Source organism: Helianthus annuus, chromosome 16 (genome assembly GCF_002127325.2).
Source record: "Helianthus annuus cultivar XRQ/B chromosome 16, HanXRQr2.0-SUNRISE, whole genome shotgun sequence".
Taxonomy (NCBI): Eukaryota; Viridiplantae; Streptophyta; class Magnoliopsida; order Asterales; family Asteraceae; genus Helianthus; species Helianthus annuus.
Window position 1 is genome coordinate 54736363 of NC_035448.2, and position 12311 is coordinate 54748673.

General features: G+C 39.4%; 2 protein-coding genes across 2 annotated transcripts; both read left to right on the plus strand.

Moving 5' to 3' along the window:
- The first annotated feature begins 7976 nt into the window (after positions 1-7976).
- LOC110919305 (bromodomain-containing protein 4-like) lies at positions 7977-9229 on the plus strand. The gene is made up of 2 exons (XM_022163577.1): positions 7977-8659; positions 8737-9229. The coding sequence occupies exons 1-2, from the start codon at positions 7977-7979 to the stop codon at positions 9227-9229; spliced, it is 1176 nt and encodes a 391-aa protein (XP_022019269.1).
- Positions 9230-9286: 57 nt separating this feature from the next.
- Positions 9287-11284, plus strand: LOC110919306 (RNA polymerase-associated protein LEO1-like). The gene is made up of 4 exons (XM_022163578.1): positions 9287-10055; positions 10183-10619; positions 10713-10856; positions 11003-11284. The coding sequence occupies exons 1-4, from the start codon at positions 9287-9289 to the stop codon at positions 11282-11284; spliced, it is 1632 nt and encodes a 543-aa protein (XP_022019270.1).
- Positions 11285-12311: the final 1027 nt, after the last annotated feature.

Genomic DNA, 12311 nt, shown 5'->3' on the forward strand with positions numbered 1-12311 from the left:
GGAGTTATTGACACAACGCAGGAGTTGACTGCAGAGAACCTGGGAAAAATGGCTGACAAAGTGCTGGCTGCTAAGGCACTTGAGGTAGACTCTAACTCCGTGTCTGAGTCAAAAAGCCAGGTCAGTTCAAACTTGTCAACAAATGCGTCAGGTAAACAAATTGATGGAAATGTTGATTGCAAAAATTGCAACAAAGAGTGCAAATTTTGTAATACAGTCACGTATCTCAACGGTAAGAAAGTTGAAGATCTGACAGCAAAGGTCAGAAGCGTTGAGAATCAAATTCTCGATCGTGACAAAACAGTTAAAGCTTCAACTGAACGGATAAGAGAATTAACTAGCCAAATTGAAAATGATAAAATTGATCATGAAAAAGTTAAAAAGGAAAATGAAAAGTTAATTCTTGAAAACCGTCAGATTTCTGAAAAGTTTGAAAAACTGAAAAGCACAATGAAAGATTGTGATGATCGAAATGGTAAAACTCATAAAGAAAACGTTCATTTAAAAGCAGTGCTGAGAGTAAAAGAAGAATCAATCAACCAACAACTGGATGAAATCGCTAAACTGAAACTTAAAGTTCAAGAGGCTGTAATCGAAAACGAGCGAATCCAGTTGAAGCTTAATAGTTACAGCTCCGCAAGCTTTGTTTTGCAACACATTGTTCCCAAACCCATAGGGAAAAACAAAGCTGGCGAAGACGTGTATTCTGATGGAACCGGGGTGGGTTTTCATAGAGTTCCACCGCCGATCTTGGATAATTACACGAAAAAGCAATCTGGGTTGGTTGAAATCGAGGAAGAAAGTGAAGTTAAACTTCCGGAAAACATTGATGTCACGTTCACATCTTCCAGTGACGATAGTGTCCAAAATGATATTGTAAAAGGTGTTGTTGAAAATGTGCTAAAAACGGATAATGACACTACTGAGGAAGATGGGTGTTTCTTGGACAAATACATTCCGAAACAAAAGTCCAAGAACAACTTAAATGAAGAATCAAATCTTGTCATGTACAAGATGTTGGGTTCGGATAAGTTGTTTTCGGATTCTGAGTTTCCGATTGAGAATGTAAACATGAACAAATTGACAAATGTTTTCAAATTGGTCGAAGTTGAGTTGTCAGAAGTGAACAATCTGAGTCAAACGAAGAGAAAAATGAGTTTTGAGAAAGAAAAGGTTTACAACAAGAAATCTGTTAATCCATCGCGTTTTTATAATAACAACGGAAACAATTGGTCGGGTGGTTATCAGGGGGGTAAGTCTTATCAGAAAAGAAATGTTCTAAACAAAAGGTTTGCTGAGAAGAAAAAGTTTGTGAACAGTTCGAGTTCACTTGCTGATGAAGAAAAATAAATTTTTTCGAGATCTAATAAAGAGTTCTTTGAGAAACGAGCTTCACAGGCTCAGTCTGAAGGCACAAGTCGAGTGGCTGATACTCGAACATGCTTCAGATGTAATCAAGTTGGTCACATTGCACGAAAGTGTACCAACGTGAAGCCTAAGACTAATACTGTGAAGACTCAACAGAAGAAAGTTGATGTGAAGGGTAAAGCACCAATCGTTGTTGAGAAAAAGAGTATGAAAATGACAATGTCAAAGTGAAAAATGAACTCGTAAAGAAGTCGGTAACTAAAAATGACAAGTTTTATAAACGGGTTGCATTATCTCAACAAGTTTGGAAACCAAAAACAGAGAAGAAAATATCAACTTCTGAAGTGAAAAAGGCTAAAGAATCAATTCCGGTTGATTATGATGCGAATTTTCCACCTCTTAAGGCTGAAAATTTCAAAATTCAAATTGCGAGAGTCAAGATTACACCTAAGGCTGATGAAGCCTGGGTGGACTCAATGTTTGATTAAACAGTTTGAATTGCCGGAGCTTCCTTGATCGCGAAGCATGAATCGGCATCTTTATTGAAGTTGGTTAAGTCAAAGTTTGTTATGTGCAGGATCTTCCAAAACTTGTATCCAGATGGATCATGGATAGTGGAGCTTCAAGACATATGACAGGGAAGACCGCGTTGCTGTACGATGTCAGAAACATAAATGGAGCATACGTAGGTTTTGCGGGTAATCAAGGAGGAAGGATTATTGGTGAAGGAACGTAATCCAACGGGATTGTGACGTTTGAGAGAGTTAACTACATTGCTGTGCTGGAGAACAATCTGCTGAGTATCTCACAGATCTGTGACAGAATGTATACCACTCACTTCACTGATAAAGAATGTTTGATCTTGAAACCAGGATTTGTTATCCCTGAGGAATGGATTATCATGCGGGCACCGAGAGTTAATGATCTGTACGTGTTGGATATGAGCGTTGCTACTACAACCGCGGGTCAGGCTCATTGTTTCGTGTCCAGAGCAACTGAGAAAGAATCGAGATTGTGGCACCGGAAGATGGGGCATATACATAGAAAAATGAATCATTTGGTGCATAATGATTTGGTCACAGGAGTTCATGTCAAAGGTTTTCATCTGGAAGGGGAGTGCATTAGCTGTGTAAAAGGCAAGCAGAAGAAAAAGTCACACCCTACAAAGCAAGTCAATTCAGTCTCAAGACCCCTGGAGAGACTTCACATGGATTTGTTTGGTCCGATGAATGTCAAGAGTATTACAGGAGATAAATATTGTCTTGTGGTAACTGATGATTATTCCAGATTTTCGTGGGTTTCTTTCTTGAAGACGAAAGACGAAACGTTTGACAGTTTAATGGCGTTGTTCAAGAAAATTGAGAATCTGTACCAGAGGCGTATCAAAAGAATTCGAAGTGATAATGGTACTGAATTCAATAATAGTAGAATGGAAGAATTTTGTGATGAAAGAGGTATATTGCATGAGTTTAGTGCTCCGTACACTCCGCAGCAGAATGGAGTCGCAGAACGTAAAAACCGGACGCTAATCGAGACGGCCAGAACTATGCTCGCAGATTCAAAGTTACCAATTAATTTCTGGGCTGAAGCTGTTTCCGCCGCATGCTATACGCTCAACAGGGTTCTTACTGTCAAAAAGTTCAACAAAACATGCTTTGAGCTGATCAATAATTGCAAACCGAATTTGAAGTATCTAGAACCGTTCGGGTCACCCTGTACGGTTATAGAGCCTTATGGAAAATTTGGTCTGAAGTGCATTGAGGGTATATTTGTTGGATATTCAAGTCCTACACGACGTGTCTTCGTTCCAAGTGAGAAGTGAATTATTGAAGCTGCAAATGTTGAATGTCAAAGTTATACTATGCCACCACAAAGTCCAGGAGATTCATGGCGATATCATTACGACAAGTTGTGGGAATCGTTTGACATGATGGAAGAAGAAGAAGAAGAAGATTTCTTTGATGAATTGGATATTTTGCGTGAGTACGAGTCACAGCAAAGGTTCCCAGCTGAGTATTCAAGACGACCACGGGAAACTTTGAATGACAATGAAGCAGGTCCGAGTAATGCTGGTGAACACGATGATGTCCAACAGAATGAAGTTGCTCAAGATAATCAGTCAGATCAGAATGATAATCAAGAATCAGAGAACATGCTGATCTTTGATCATGGAGATTCAGATTCTGAGGGGGAGCAGATTCAGGATTCAAGTCAAATAAACCAAGTTGGTGAACAAAGTGCAAATCAAAATGTTACTAATCTGGAAGGTGATGTGGATGTTCCAAGCGAAGTAATGCCGCGAACTCTTTCTTATCATCCAGAGGAGCTGATCATGGGAGAATTGCATTCAGGCGTTCGCACGAGACGTCAAATAGACCAGGGCTTAACATGTTTTTATTCTACAGTAGCACCTTTACAAACTGAATTTTCATTAAGTTGTTTTATCTCGCATGTCGAACCGAGAACGTATAAAGAGGTGCTTACTGAAGACTCTTGGGTCATTGCGATGCAAGAAGAGTTGAGTCAGTTTGAAAAGTTGGGAGTGTGGAAGTTAGTGGATTTACCGGATGGTCAAAGGAAAATCAATAGGAAATGGGTATTCAAGTGTAAGAGAGACGACAGAGGAGTTGTTGTAAGGAACAAAGCTCGACTCGTTGTTCAGGGCTTTAGTCAACAGAAAGGGATTGATTTTACAGAAGTCTATGCTCCTGTGGCACGACTAGAGGCAATCAGAATTTTCCTTGCATTTGCGTCTTGGAAGAACTTCAAAGTATATCAGTTGGATGTAAAATCGGCGTTTCTTTATGGGAAGTTCAAATAGGAGGTTTATGTCGGTCAGCCGCCGGGCTTTACTGACCCAATCCACAAAAACAAGGTCTACTTATTGGACAAAGCGCTGTATGGTTTACACCAGGCCCCGAGAGCTTGGTACGAGACTTTGTCTCAACACCTACTAGCCAACAAGTTCATACGTGGAAAAGTGGATGCCACTCTCTTCACTAAAGAGGTCGACGGACATCTTCTGATAGTTTAGATTTATGTAGACCATATAATCTTTGGGTCGACGAATGAGAAATTGTGCAAAGATTTCGAACAGGTGATGAAGCAAAAATTCGAAATGTCATCAATGGGGGAGATGAAATTCTTTCTGGGACTACAAGTTGAACAACTACCTGAGGGAATTTTCATTCACCAGACGAAGTACGTGCATGATATTCTAGAGAAATTTGGAATGTCAAGTTCTACTCCAGCTGCTACCCCACTTGCAACAAATCATGGGATTCATCCAGATCTCACCGTAGACAGGGCTGATGAAACATTTTACCGTTCCATGATAGGTTCTTTGATGTATCTAACTGCTTCACGTCCTTATATCATGTACCCAACGTGCCTCGCAGCAAGATATCAATGTTGATGCATAGGATGTCTGTTGACTACGTCTACATGAAGTCTTAGGTCTAGATAGGTCAACAGGGGATCTAGATTGTCAAATATGTACAAAATAGAAGTAGGTTCGCTTTTATGTCAGTTTGGTTATAGGTCCGCTCATAGGTACGTATAGTGGTTCGCTTATGTGTCATTGATACAGGTCCGCTCATATGAACTGTCATATGAGCGAACCACCATAGGCTATATATAGGGGATCAGTTTGAGCGGATCTAGTAGTCGTGTATGTTCTCTGGAGCGAAACTCTGTCAAAATTTACTTAGAAAGCTATAAAAGCAGTGGAATTGAAAGAACAAGCTGTTGTAACGTCATATATACTGATTCCGCCTTTATATGTGATGATGAACTGTCTCGGCTGACTTTTCGGGTCAAAACAACGGTCCAACAATCAATCTAACCCGAGAGCTTCGCACATGATTATTGTGAAGAGGATATTATGCTACTTGAAGGGAACTCCTACATTGGGGTTGTGGTATCCTAGAAAAGGCGACTTTACGCTCGAAGGGTATTCCGATTCGGATTTCGGATGCTGCAAAGTCAATACCAAATCAACAACTGCAGGATGCCAGTTCTTTGGACCGAGATTGGTTACCTGGCAGTGTAAGAAACAAACGTCTGTGGCGCTATCTACATGTGAAGCAGAGTACGTTTCTGCTAGCAGTTGCTGCTCTCAGATCCTGTGGATACAGCAACAGATGCGCGACTACGGTTTGCAGTTTCTTAACACACCTCTTTTTGTTGATAATGAGGCCGCTATTAACATAACAAAGAATCCAGTACATCATGCTAAAACTAAACATATAGAGATTCGTCATCACTTTATTCGAGATTGCTTCGAGAAAAAGTTGATACGAATTGAGAAAATCCACACTGACGAACAGAAAGCTGATTTACATACCAAAGCTTTTGATAAAAATCGGTTTAAATATTTGTTAAAACTGAATGGTATGAAGCTTCTTTCGGTGTCGGATGGCATAATTGGCGTTGATGAGAGTACTGTTGCGGATGAAGATGAGAAACAATCTGCAATGATTTGTCGATTTTTTACCTGTTTTGGTATTTAGGGGGAGTAGATAGGTAGATAGGTGTATATAGTTTATTTTCAGAAAATACAAAAACAGTAAAAAATGCAAAAATTCAAAAACATGATAAAATTGAAAAAGAGCTTGTGTATATAGGGAAAATGATAGTACATCGGCTAGACAATTAGAGTATGCTAAAGAATTGTAAAGATTAAATGAATTAAACAGTCTCACTAATGATGTGTCGATAAGTTTTCGCACATTTAGTAGATTTATTCGGGATATAAACCTAAAATTTCAAACTTGTGAAATTCGTGGGGAACACTACTTGGATATATAGGTAACCCCTGAAATCTCGTTTGAAAGGTCCCATATTCTGAGATACTAGGTCTTTATACTCAGTGATATCTGGGGTATTATTCCGGGACTTCTGCTGTATGGAAGTACTGACCTAGTCCCCGAATAATACTTTCTGCAAATGCTTGAAACACAGCATCGCCCTCAGCAAGCTGATGAAACAATAAAATTGATAGTCGCTGCTGTTGTAACTAAAAGATCCTCTAAAGGGGACACACCAGAAAGTCGAAGCCGTCATCTTTCTACGTATACGGAAGTATCGACCTGAGCTCTCACGGCCCTCGCAATTAACCCCTTACAGATATCATCTGTGGTATACTCACCTGTAAGACTGAATATCTGGGATTCTGGATACGGGAGTATATTCAAGAGGTGGGACACATGAATGAGTTAAGTTCATAAGATATCTAAATCGTATCCTGAGTAAATTGAAATCTGTGTGAGAATTTAAGATGGATCAGTATATCGACAATCGAGGTGAATTGTTTAAGTCATAGTATGTAATATAGCTTAACGGTACTAGTAATTTGTCTGAGAAGCTGATATGATTCCCTGACACGCTCGCCAAAAATAAGTTTGTATATAGTTTACTTTGTTTACTTTCTGCAATTTAAGTTTTTTGCATTTCATTTCTTAGTTTAGAACACTTTATAAAATCCAAAAAGTTTTTGTTTCTGCTTTATTTTTGACAAACCAAAGTGCAGAGTTAATCGTTGGATTCTCGGAGATTGAAGCAGATGCAGGAAAGTTCTGAGCTGAAGAATGAGGAGAGCTTACTTTGTTGAAGTTTGAGATGTTTTCAAAGTTAAAACGAGTTCATTAATTTGATACTTGTTATTTTTAGGAAACTGTGAAAATTATTGTTTTAAAATCAGTTTGATTCGTCAAAAGATCAACCAAGGTCATTAAGTTGGACTTGGTAGATTAATTGAGTAATCAGGGTCATTAATTTCGACCTGAGTACTTGAGTGGATTTCTAAAACTGATTGAATTTGTGATTTATTATTGAAAAGATAGTTTGTAATGTTATTTGTTGAGTAACAGGTTTTTGGACTTCATTATTCCCAACGGAAGCTAATTGTCAAAGCTTGAACCAGATCAAGACCTCAGATTCTAGCATATTGAGAGGGGGAGTCTATGAAAGGGGGAGTCTGGATCAACAGTCAAATGGGAGTTTTGAAGATAAAGCTAGGTTGTGATCCTAAACCTGTGAAGATAGAGTGCTTATGATGTAAAGACAGAGAGTTGAAGAATAGACCAAGACTGAAGACTCAGAGCTGAAGACTTCGTCAACATCCAAGGGGGAGTCTGTTGATGCATGGAATGTCTGTTGACTACATCTGCATTACGTCTTAGGTCAAGATAGGTCAACATAGGGTTTTGAAAGTCAAAATTATGTTTTATGTTGTAGTTTCGCTTTTATGTACATGTGTAGAAGTAGTTCCGCTCATGTGTCATATGTAGTTTCGCTTATATGGTATTTAGGGTAGTTTCGCTTATACGGCATGTTGTATAAGCGAAAGCACAAGGACTATAAATAGGGATTATAAGCGAAACCTGATCAGTGGTTGTGTACATTGGAGCGGAACAGATTCATTGCTGGTGTAACGAAACTTTGTCAAATCTGTATCAGAAAGCAATAAAAGAAAAGGAATTGAATAGGAAAAGCTGTGTAACTTCATTTATGTTGATTCCGCCTTCGTATGTGAAGATGAACGTTCTCAACTGACTGTTTAGGGTCGGAACACGGTCCAACATTGGGTTTATCCAAGATTTGTACAGATGTTGATTGATCATGCATATCCAGATATTGAACGTGATTTGAACAGTGATTTGTTAGTTCTTTCACACATGAACAATGATTCTCTCAAGCAACTTGCAAGATATCATCCAAACCATCCCGAACCGAAGAAAGTAGCTGAATTTTTTGGATTTATCAAGGATGCGAATTATGTTGATCCTGATCCAGTCAATCACCAAAACTGGAGGAATGAAGAGGAAATGAAGGAGGCCGCTTATGCTGATGAGCTAAAGTCTCTTACAGAATTTAAAAATACACGAAGTGACTGGTTTATGAAAGAACCGAGAAAGAGAAGCAAAAAGGTCACCCCTCAAACACAGGAGGGTGAGGAGTCATCGTCACAGCCAAAGAAGAAACAAAAGAAAGTGGCAAAGACTTTGTTGATTGATGAGCCTGAGGGTGAAGAACCAGGTGTAAATGTTGAAGAAGATCTGTATGCTGATATTGATGATGTGATGATAAACATTGATGATTTAGAGTCAGAGCAAGCAGCTAACATTGAAGTTGATAAAGAAAAAGTTATTGATGATGTAGAAGGTGATGATGTTGATAAAAGTACTACAAGTTCTTCGAGTTCTTCGGAAGATGAGATAGATGAAACTGAACGTTTAAAAAGAATTCAAGAAGCGACAGAGAAAGAGAAACAGTTGAGAAAGAGGAAGAGGTAGGAAAAGGAGGATGCTCCATATGTCCCATCACCACAACATGTTTCTGGATCTCAATCGCCTCCGTCGGGGGTAGAAAGAAAGCAGGAGCAAGGAAAAGGATTGTGTCTCTGAAGATAAAGAAAGTTACTCCGAAGATCACAAAGCCTAAGATTATTCTGAATAAGAAATCGTCCAAAGAACCAAGTAAACCACCAACACCACCACCTGAACCTACACCACATCAATCACAAATACAATCACCACCACATCAAACACCTCCACAACAACCAACACCTCAAAGACAACCTTCACCACCAAAACAACCAACACCACCTAGACAACCTTCACCATTACAACTTTCACCGTTACATCTCTCACCACCTCATGAACAACCTTTTCTTACATCCCAAGAAATCTTCAAAACACCACCACCCACTCAATTCCAAATTCAACTAACTCATGGTTCTTCTGGACACAAGACGTTTCCAACTGTTCCAGGAAGTCTTGAAGATATTGGAGATTTCGGATTTGCGAATGATGAACAAGTGAAAAAGTTAGAGAAGAAAATGGATGATGTTGTAAATTAAAACAAATTATTAGCAGCTGAAAGCAAGAAAGTGGCTGATCGTGAAAAGATTCTCGAAATGCGAATAAAGAAGTTAGAATCTGAAAACAAGTCATTACTGAAGAAGATTGATACAGATCAGACAGAGATTGATTTCTTGAAAGTGAGAGTAGCTGAATTAGTAGAAGAAAAGGCTCACAGAGATGAGCAGAACAAATATTTTGAGTTGAAAAACAAAGAGCTTGAAGCTGCGAAAGCATTGAAAGAACATGAGTTTTACATGTTAAACAAAGTTGTTGAGAACATGCTTGGAACGTCGATTGAGCAAAAGTTCGAAGAAATACAAGTTGAAGAACTTAGGGCTAAACACCAAGCTGAGATTGACGCACAAATGAAAGATAAGGGAAAAGGTGTTGAAAGCAGTGTGGCAGTAGCTGAAAGTTCAATTGTTCCATCTCTAGTTATTGAGAATCCTGTTCCTATATCTTCCGTATCAGCAATCTTTGAAGAAAATGTTTCACTGGAAGACCTTGCTGGTGATGACGATGAAGAAGATGACGAGGAGGATGATGATGAAGGGGATGATGACGAGGAAGATGATGATGATGATGAAAAAGTCTTCTCTGCTAGCAGTCATGGCTCTGATGATGACAATGATGATGATGATCAGGGTGGTATGGGAATCAAAGTAACTGAACCGTCAAGTGAAAAGACTGTTGATGATTATCTGAATGACAGTGTGAATGAAGAAACAGAGGGAGCTGACGGAAAGGGGGAGCATGGTGATGATCAAAATGTTGAACAAGTTGAAAAGTTAATTTTGAGAATAGAACCTCATTTGGAGGAAGGTGAGCACAGACATACGTATACATTGGATGAAATTAAAGAAATGACACGTATGGTGGATCCAGACTTCAAATTTGATTTTGAGGATGAATTGAATGCGTTCGACATCAACCATCAACCATCAATCAGAGTATGAGTACAAGTATGTAGAGGATGCTGATTTGTATGATAGGGTTGAGTTTGAAGATTGTACTGATGACGAGAGTGTAAATGAAGATACTTCTCAGTTTCCTACACTGATGGAGTTCTTTACTGAAGAAAACAGGGATGAGTTAAGAAGGAAAGTCGCTGAGATTTTGAAAGACAAAAATTTCGATGGTACTCCTAAAGACATGCAAAAGGAAGAACGGCAGAAGTGGTTTAAAGATAGTCATGAAAGAAAATTCAAAAGGCCGTTGAAGTATTATCAGAGAAATAGAAGTATTTCACTCGGTGATATCATTAGCTGGGGTTTCCTACCTCATGTTAATGCTTATGCAATAAGAATAGAGTGTGGAGTACAATACTTTGACCGTCTGTATGTTGTGATGTCTTTACCATGGTGGGATGTCGAAGAGTTATCAAAAGTGAGAACTTTAGGGTATCTTGTACGAAAGAATGATGTTGCGATGTGGGGATACATAAAGTTTGAATCCTTGAAGAATTTCTGACACTGGAAGCCGCATTACCCGAAGAGAGTTACAAGGGTAGATCCAGTGACAGGGGTTGAAGAGACTATTCTGAACGTGAAAAAGCCGAAGACGATGAAGAATATACCAGTGCCGAAGATGGAGCAGGATTTCTACAAAGGCTTCTTGGGCTGGGTATACAGTTGCATTTCGACTGAGGCTGTCATTACTTATCGAGCTGGAAGGGAGATAAGAGATATATATGTGTACGACCCGATGTGGTTAGTGAATTGCTCGGCCAAAGATATAGAATGTTTGTTCATAACAAGATCCATTTTCAGTCTAAAGACCGTGAGCAAGCGATGCAGTTTCAACAAGTTGTATCTATTTGTTTTCAGAAAGGCATTAATTCTGAAAATAAATGGAATTCTAAATGGCGGTCGCTTGAAGAGAAAGAAAGAAAGAAAGCTGAAAGAGAACGCAAGAAGCTGGATGAAAACAGAGGAAAATGGATGAAGCAACAGGATGAGGAAGCTAAGAAAGCCAAGAAAGAGAATGAAAGGGTGAGGAACTTGCTTAGGAGGAAGCCTAAGTCAAGAGAGGAAACTTTCAAGTCACTCTAAAGACCCGAAGACAAGACTGAAGACTCCGGCAGTATCCAAGGGGGAGTTTGTTGATGCACGAATGTCTAAAGCCTACGTCTTAGTCTTAGTCAAGCTTGTATAGGGTCTAGGGGTCAAATATGTCATTTATATATAGTGTAGGGGTCATAATGTAAGTTTTATGCTTTAATGTGTTGATTCTGCTCGAAATGACACGTTGTCATTTGGAGCGAAATCACAAGGTGTTGATTCCGCCCGAAATGACAAGGTGTCATTTGGAGCGGAATTAGCACCCCTATATATAGTTGTGTTGGTTTCTCATTATGTACTGAATGTCCAAGTTGTAGCCGAACTGCTGCCAAATTTTTCTGTGAAGAATTAATGAGAAACCGTGTTTAAAGTGACCTACTGTCTATTTCTACTCCATTCTCTTTGATTCAAACTGTTTGTGTGATTCCGCCGCATAAAAGTGGTGTTTCTGCTCTGATTGACTCATTTGATCGTCAATAACGATCCTACACCGGACTACCGTCCGACCGGACAACTATCCGAACGGATTGTCACTGCACGATCGGCTGTCCGACCGAACAGCTATCCGACCCACAAACACTTGCATCGTTTTACGCGTCTCTTATCATTGTGCTATCGTTCTGATCAGGCTAACCCTACTCTCTAAGCGCTCCCTTCAATCCATCAACCGCTGTGAGTATACTCGATCCCTTTTTGCTTTACGCACTTTTGGGTGTTGCATACGTTACTTATACAAAATCACAAACGAACACACCACGCAATACTTTAAACGCTAACCGTTACCGCATGTTATACGTGACTTAATGAATGCTTGTTTGTTATGTTTACACATGGAATGCTGTCTACCTGCCTTAACGACGATAGTACTATAGTTTGGACTCAGCACCCGTTCACACGGGAGTTGTTAAGGACAATTATTTGCATGGATTACAGTGGTGATCATGTATTACGAACTGCCTTGGGCAGTCAACCCGCAGTCATTGGTATCGATAGGTTCATGTCGATAACTAACATGCTT

Coding starts and splice junctions, on each gene's coding strand:
- LOC110919305 (XM_022163577.1), top strand. CDS start 7,977: ATGTTGATTGATCATGCATATCCAGATATTGAACGTGATTTGAACAGT. Junction 8,660..8,736: donor CAGTTGAGAAAGAGGAAGAG/GTAGGAAAAGGA, acceptor CGTCGGGGGTAG/AAAGAAAGCAGGAGCAAGGA.
- LOC110919306 (XM_022163578.1), top strand. CDS start 9,287: ATGCGAATAAAGAAGTTAGAATCTGAAAACAAGTCATTACTGAAGAAG. Junction 10,056..10,182: donor AGAACCTCATTTGGAGGAAG/GTGAGCACAGAC, acceptor ACCATCAATCAG/AGTATGAGTACAAGTATGTA. Junction 10,857..11,002: donor ACAAAGGCTTCTTGGGCTGG/GTATACAGTTGC, acceptor ATCCATTTTCAG/TCTAAAGACCGTGAGCAAGC.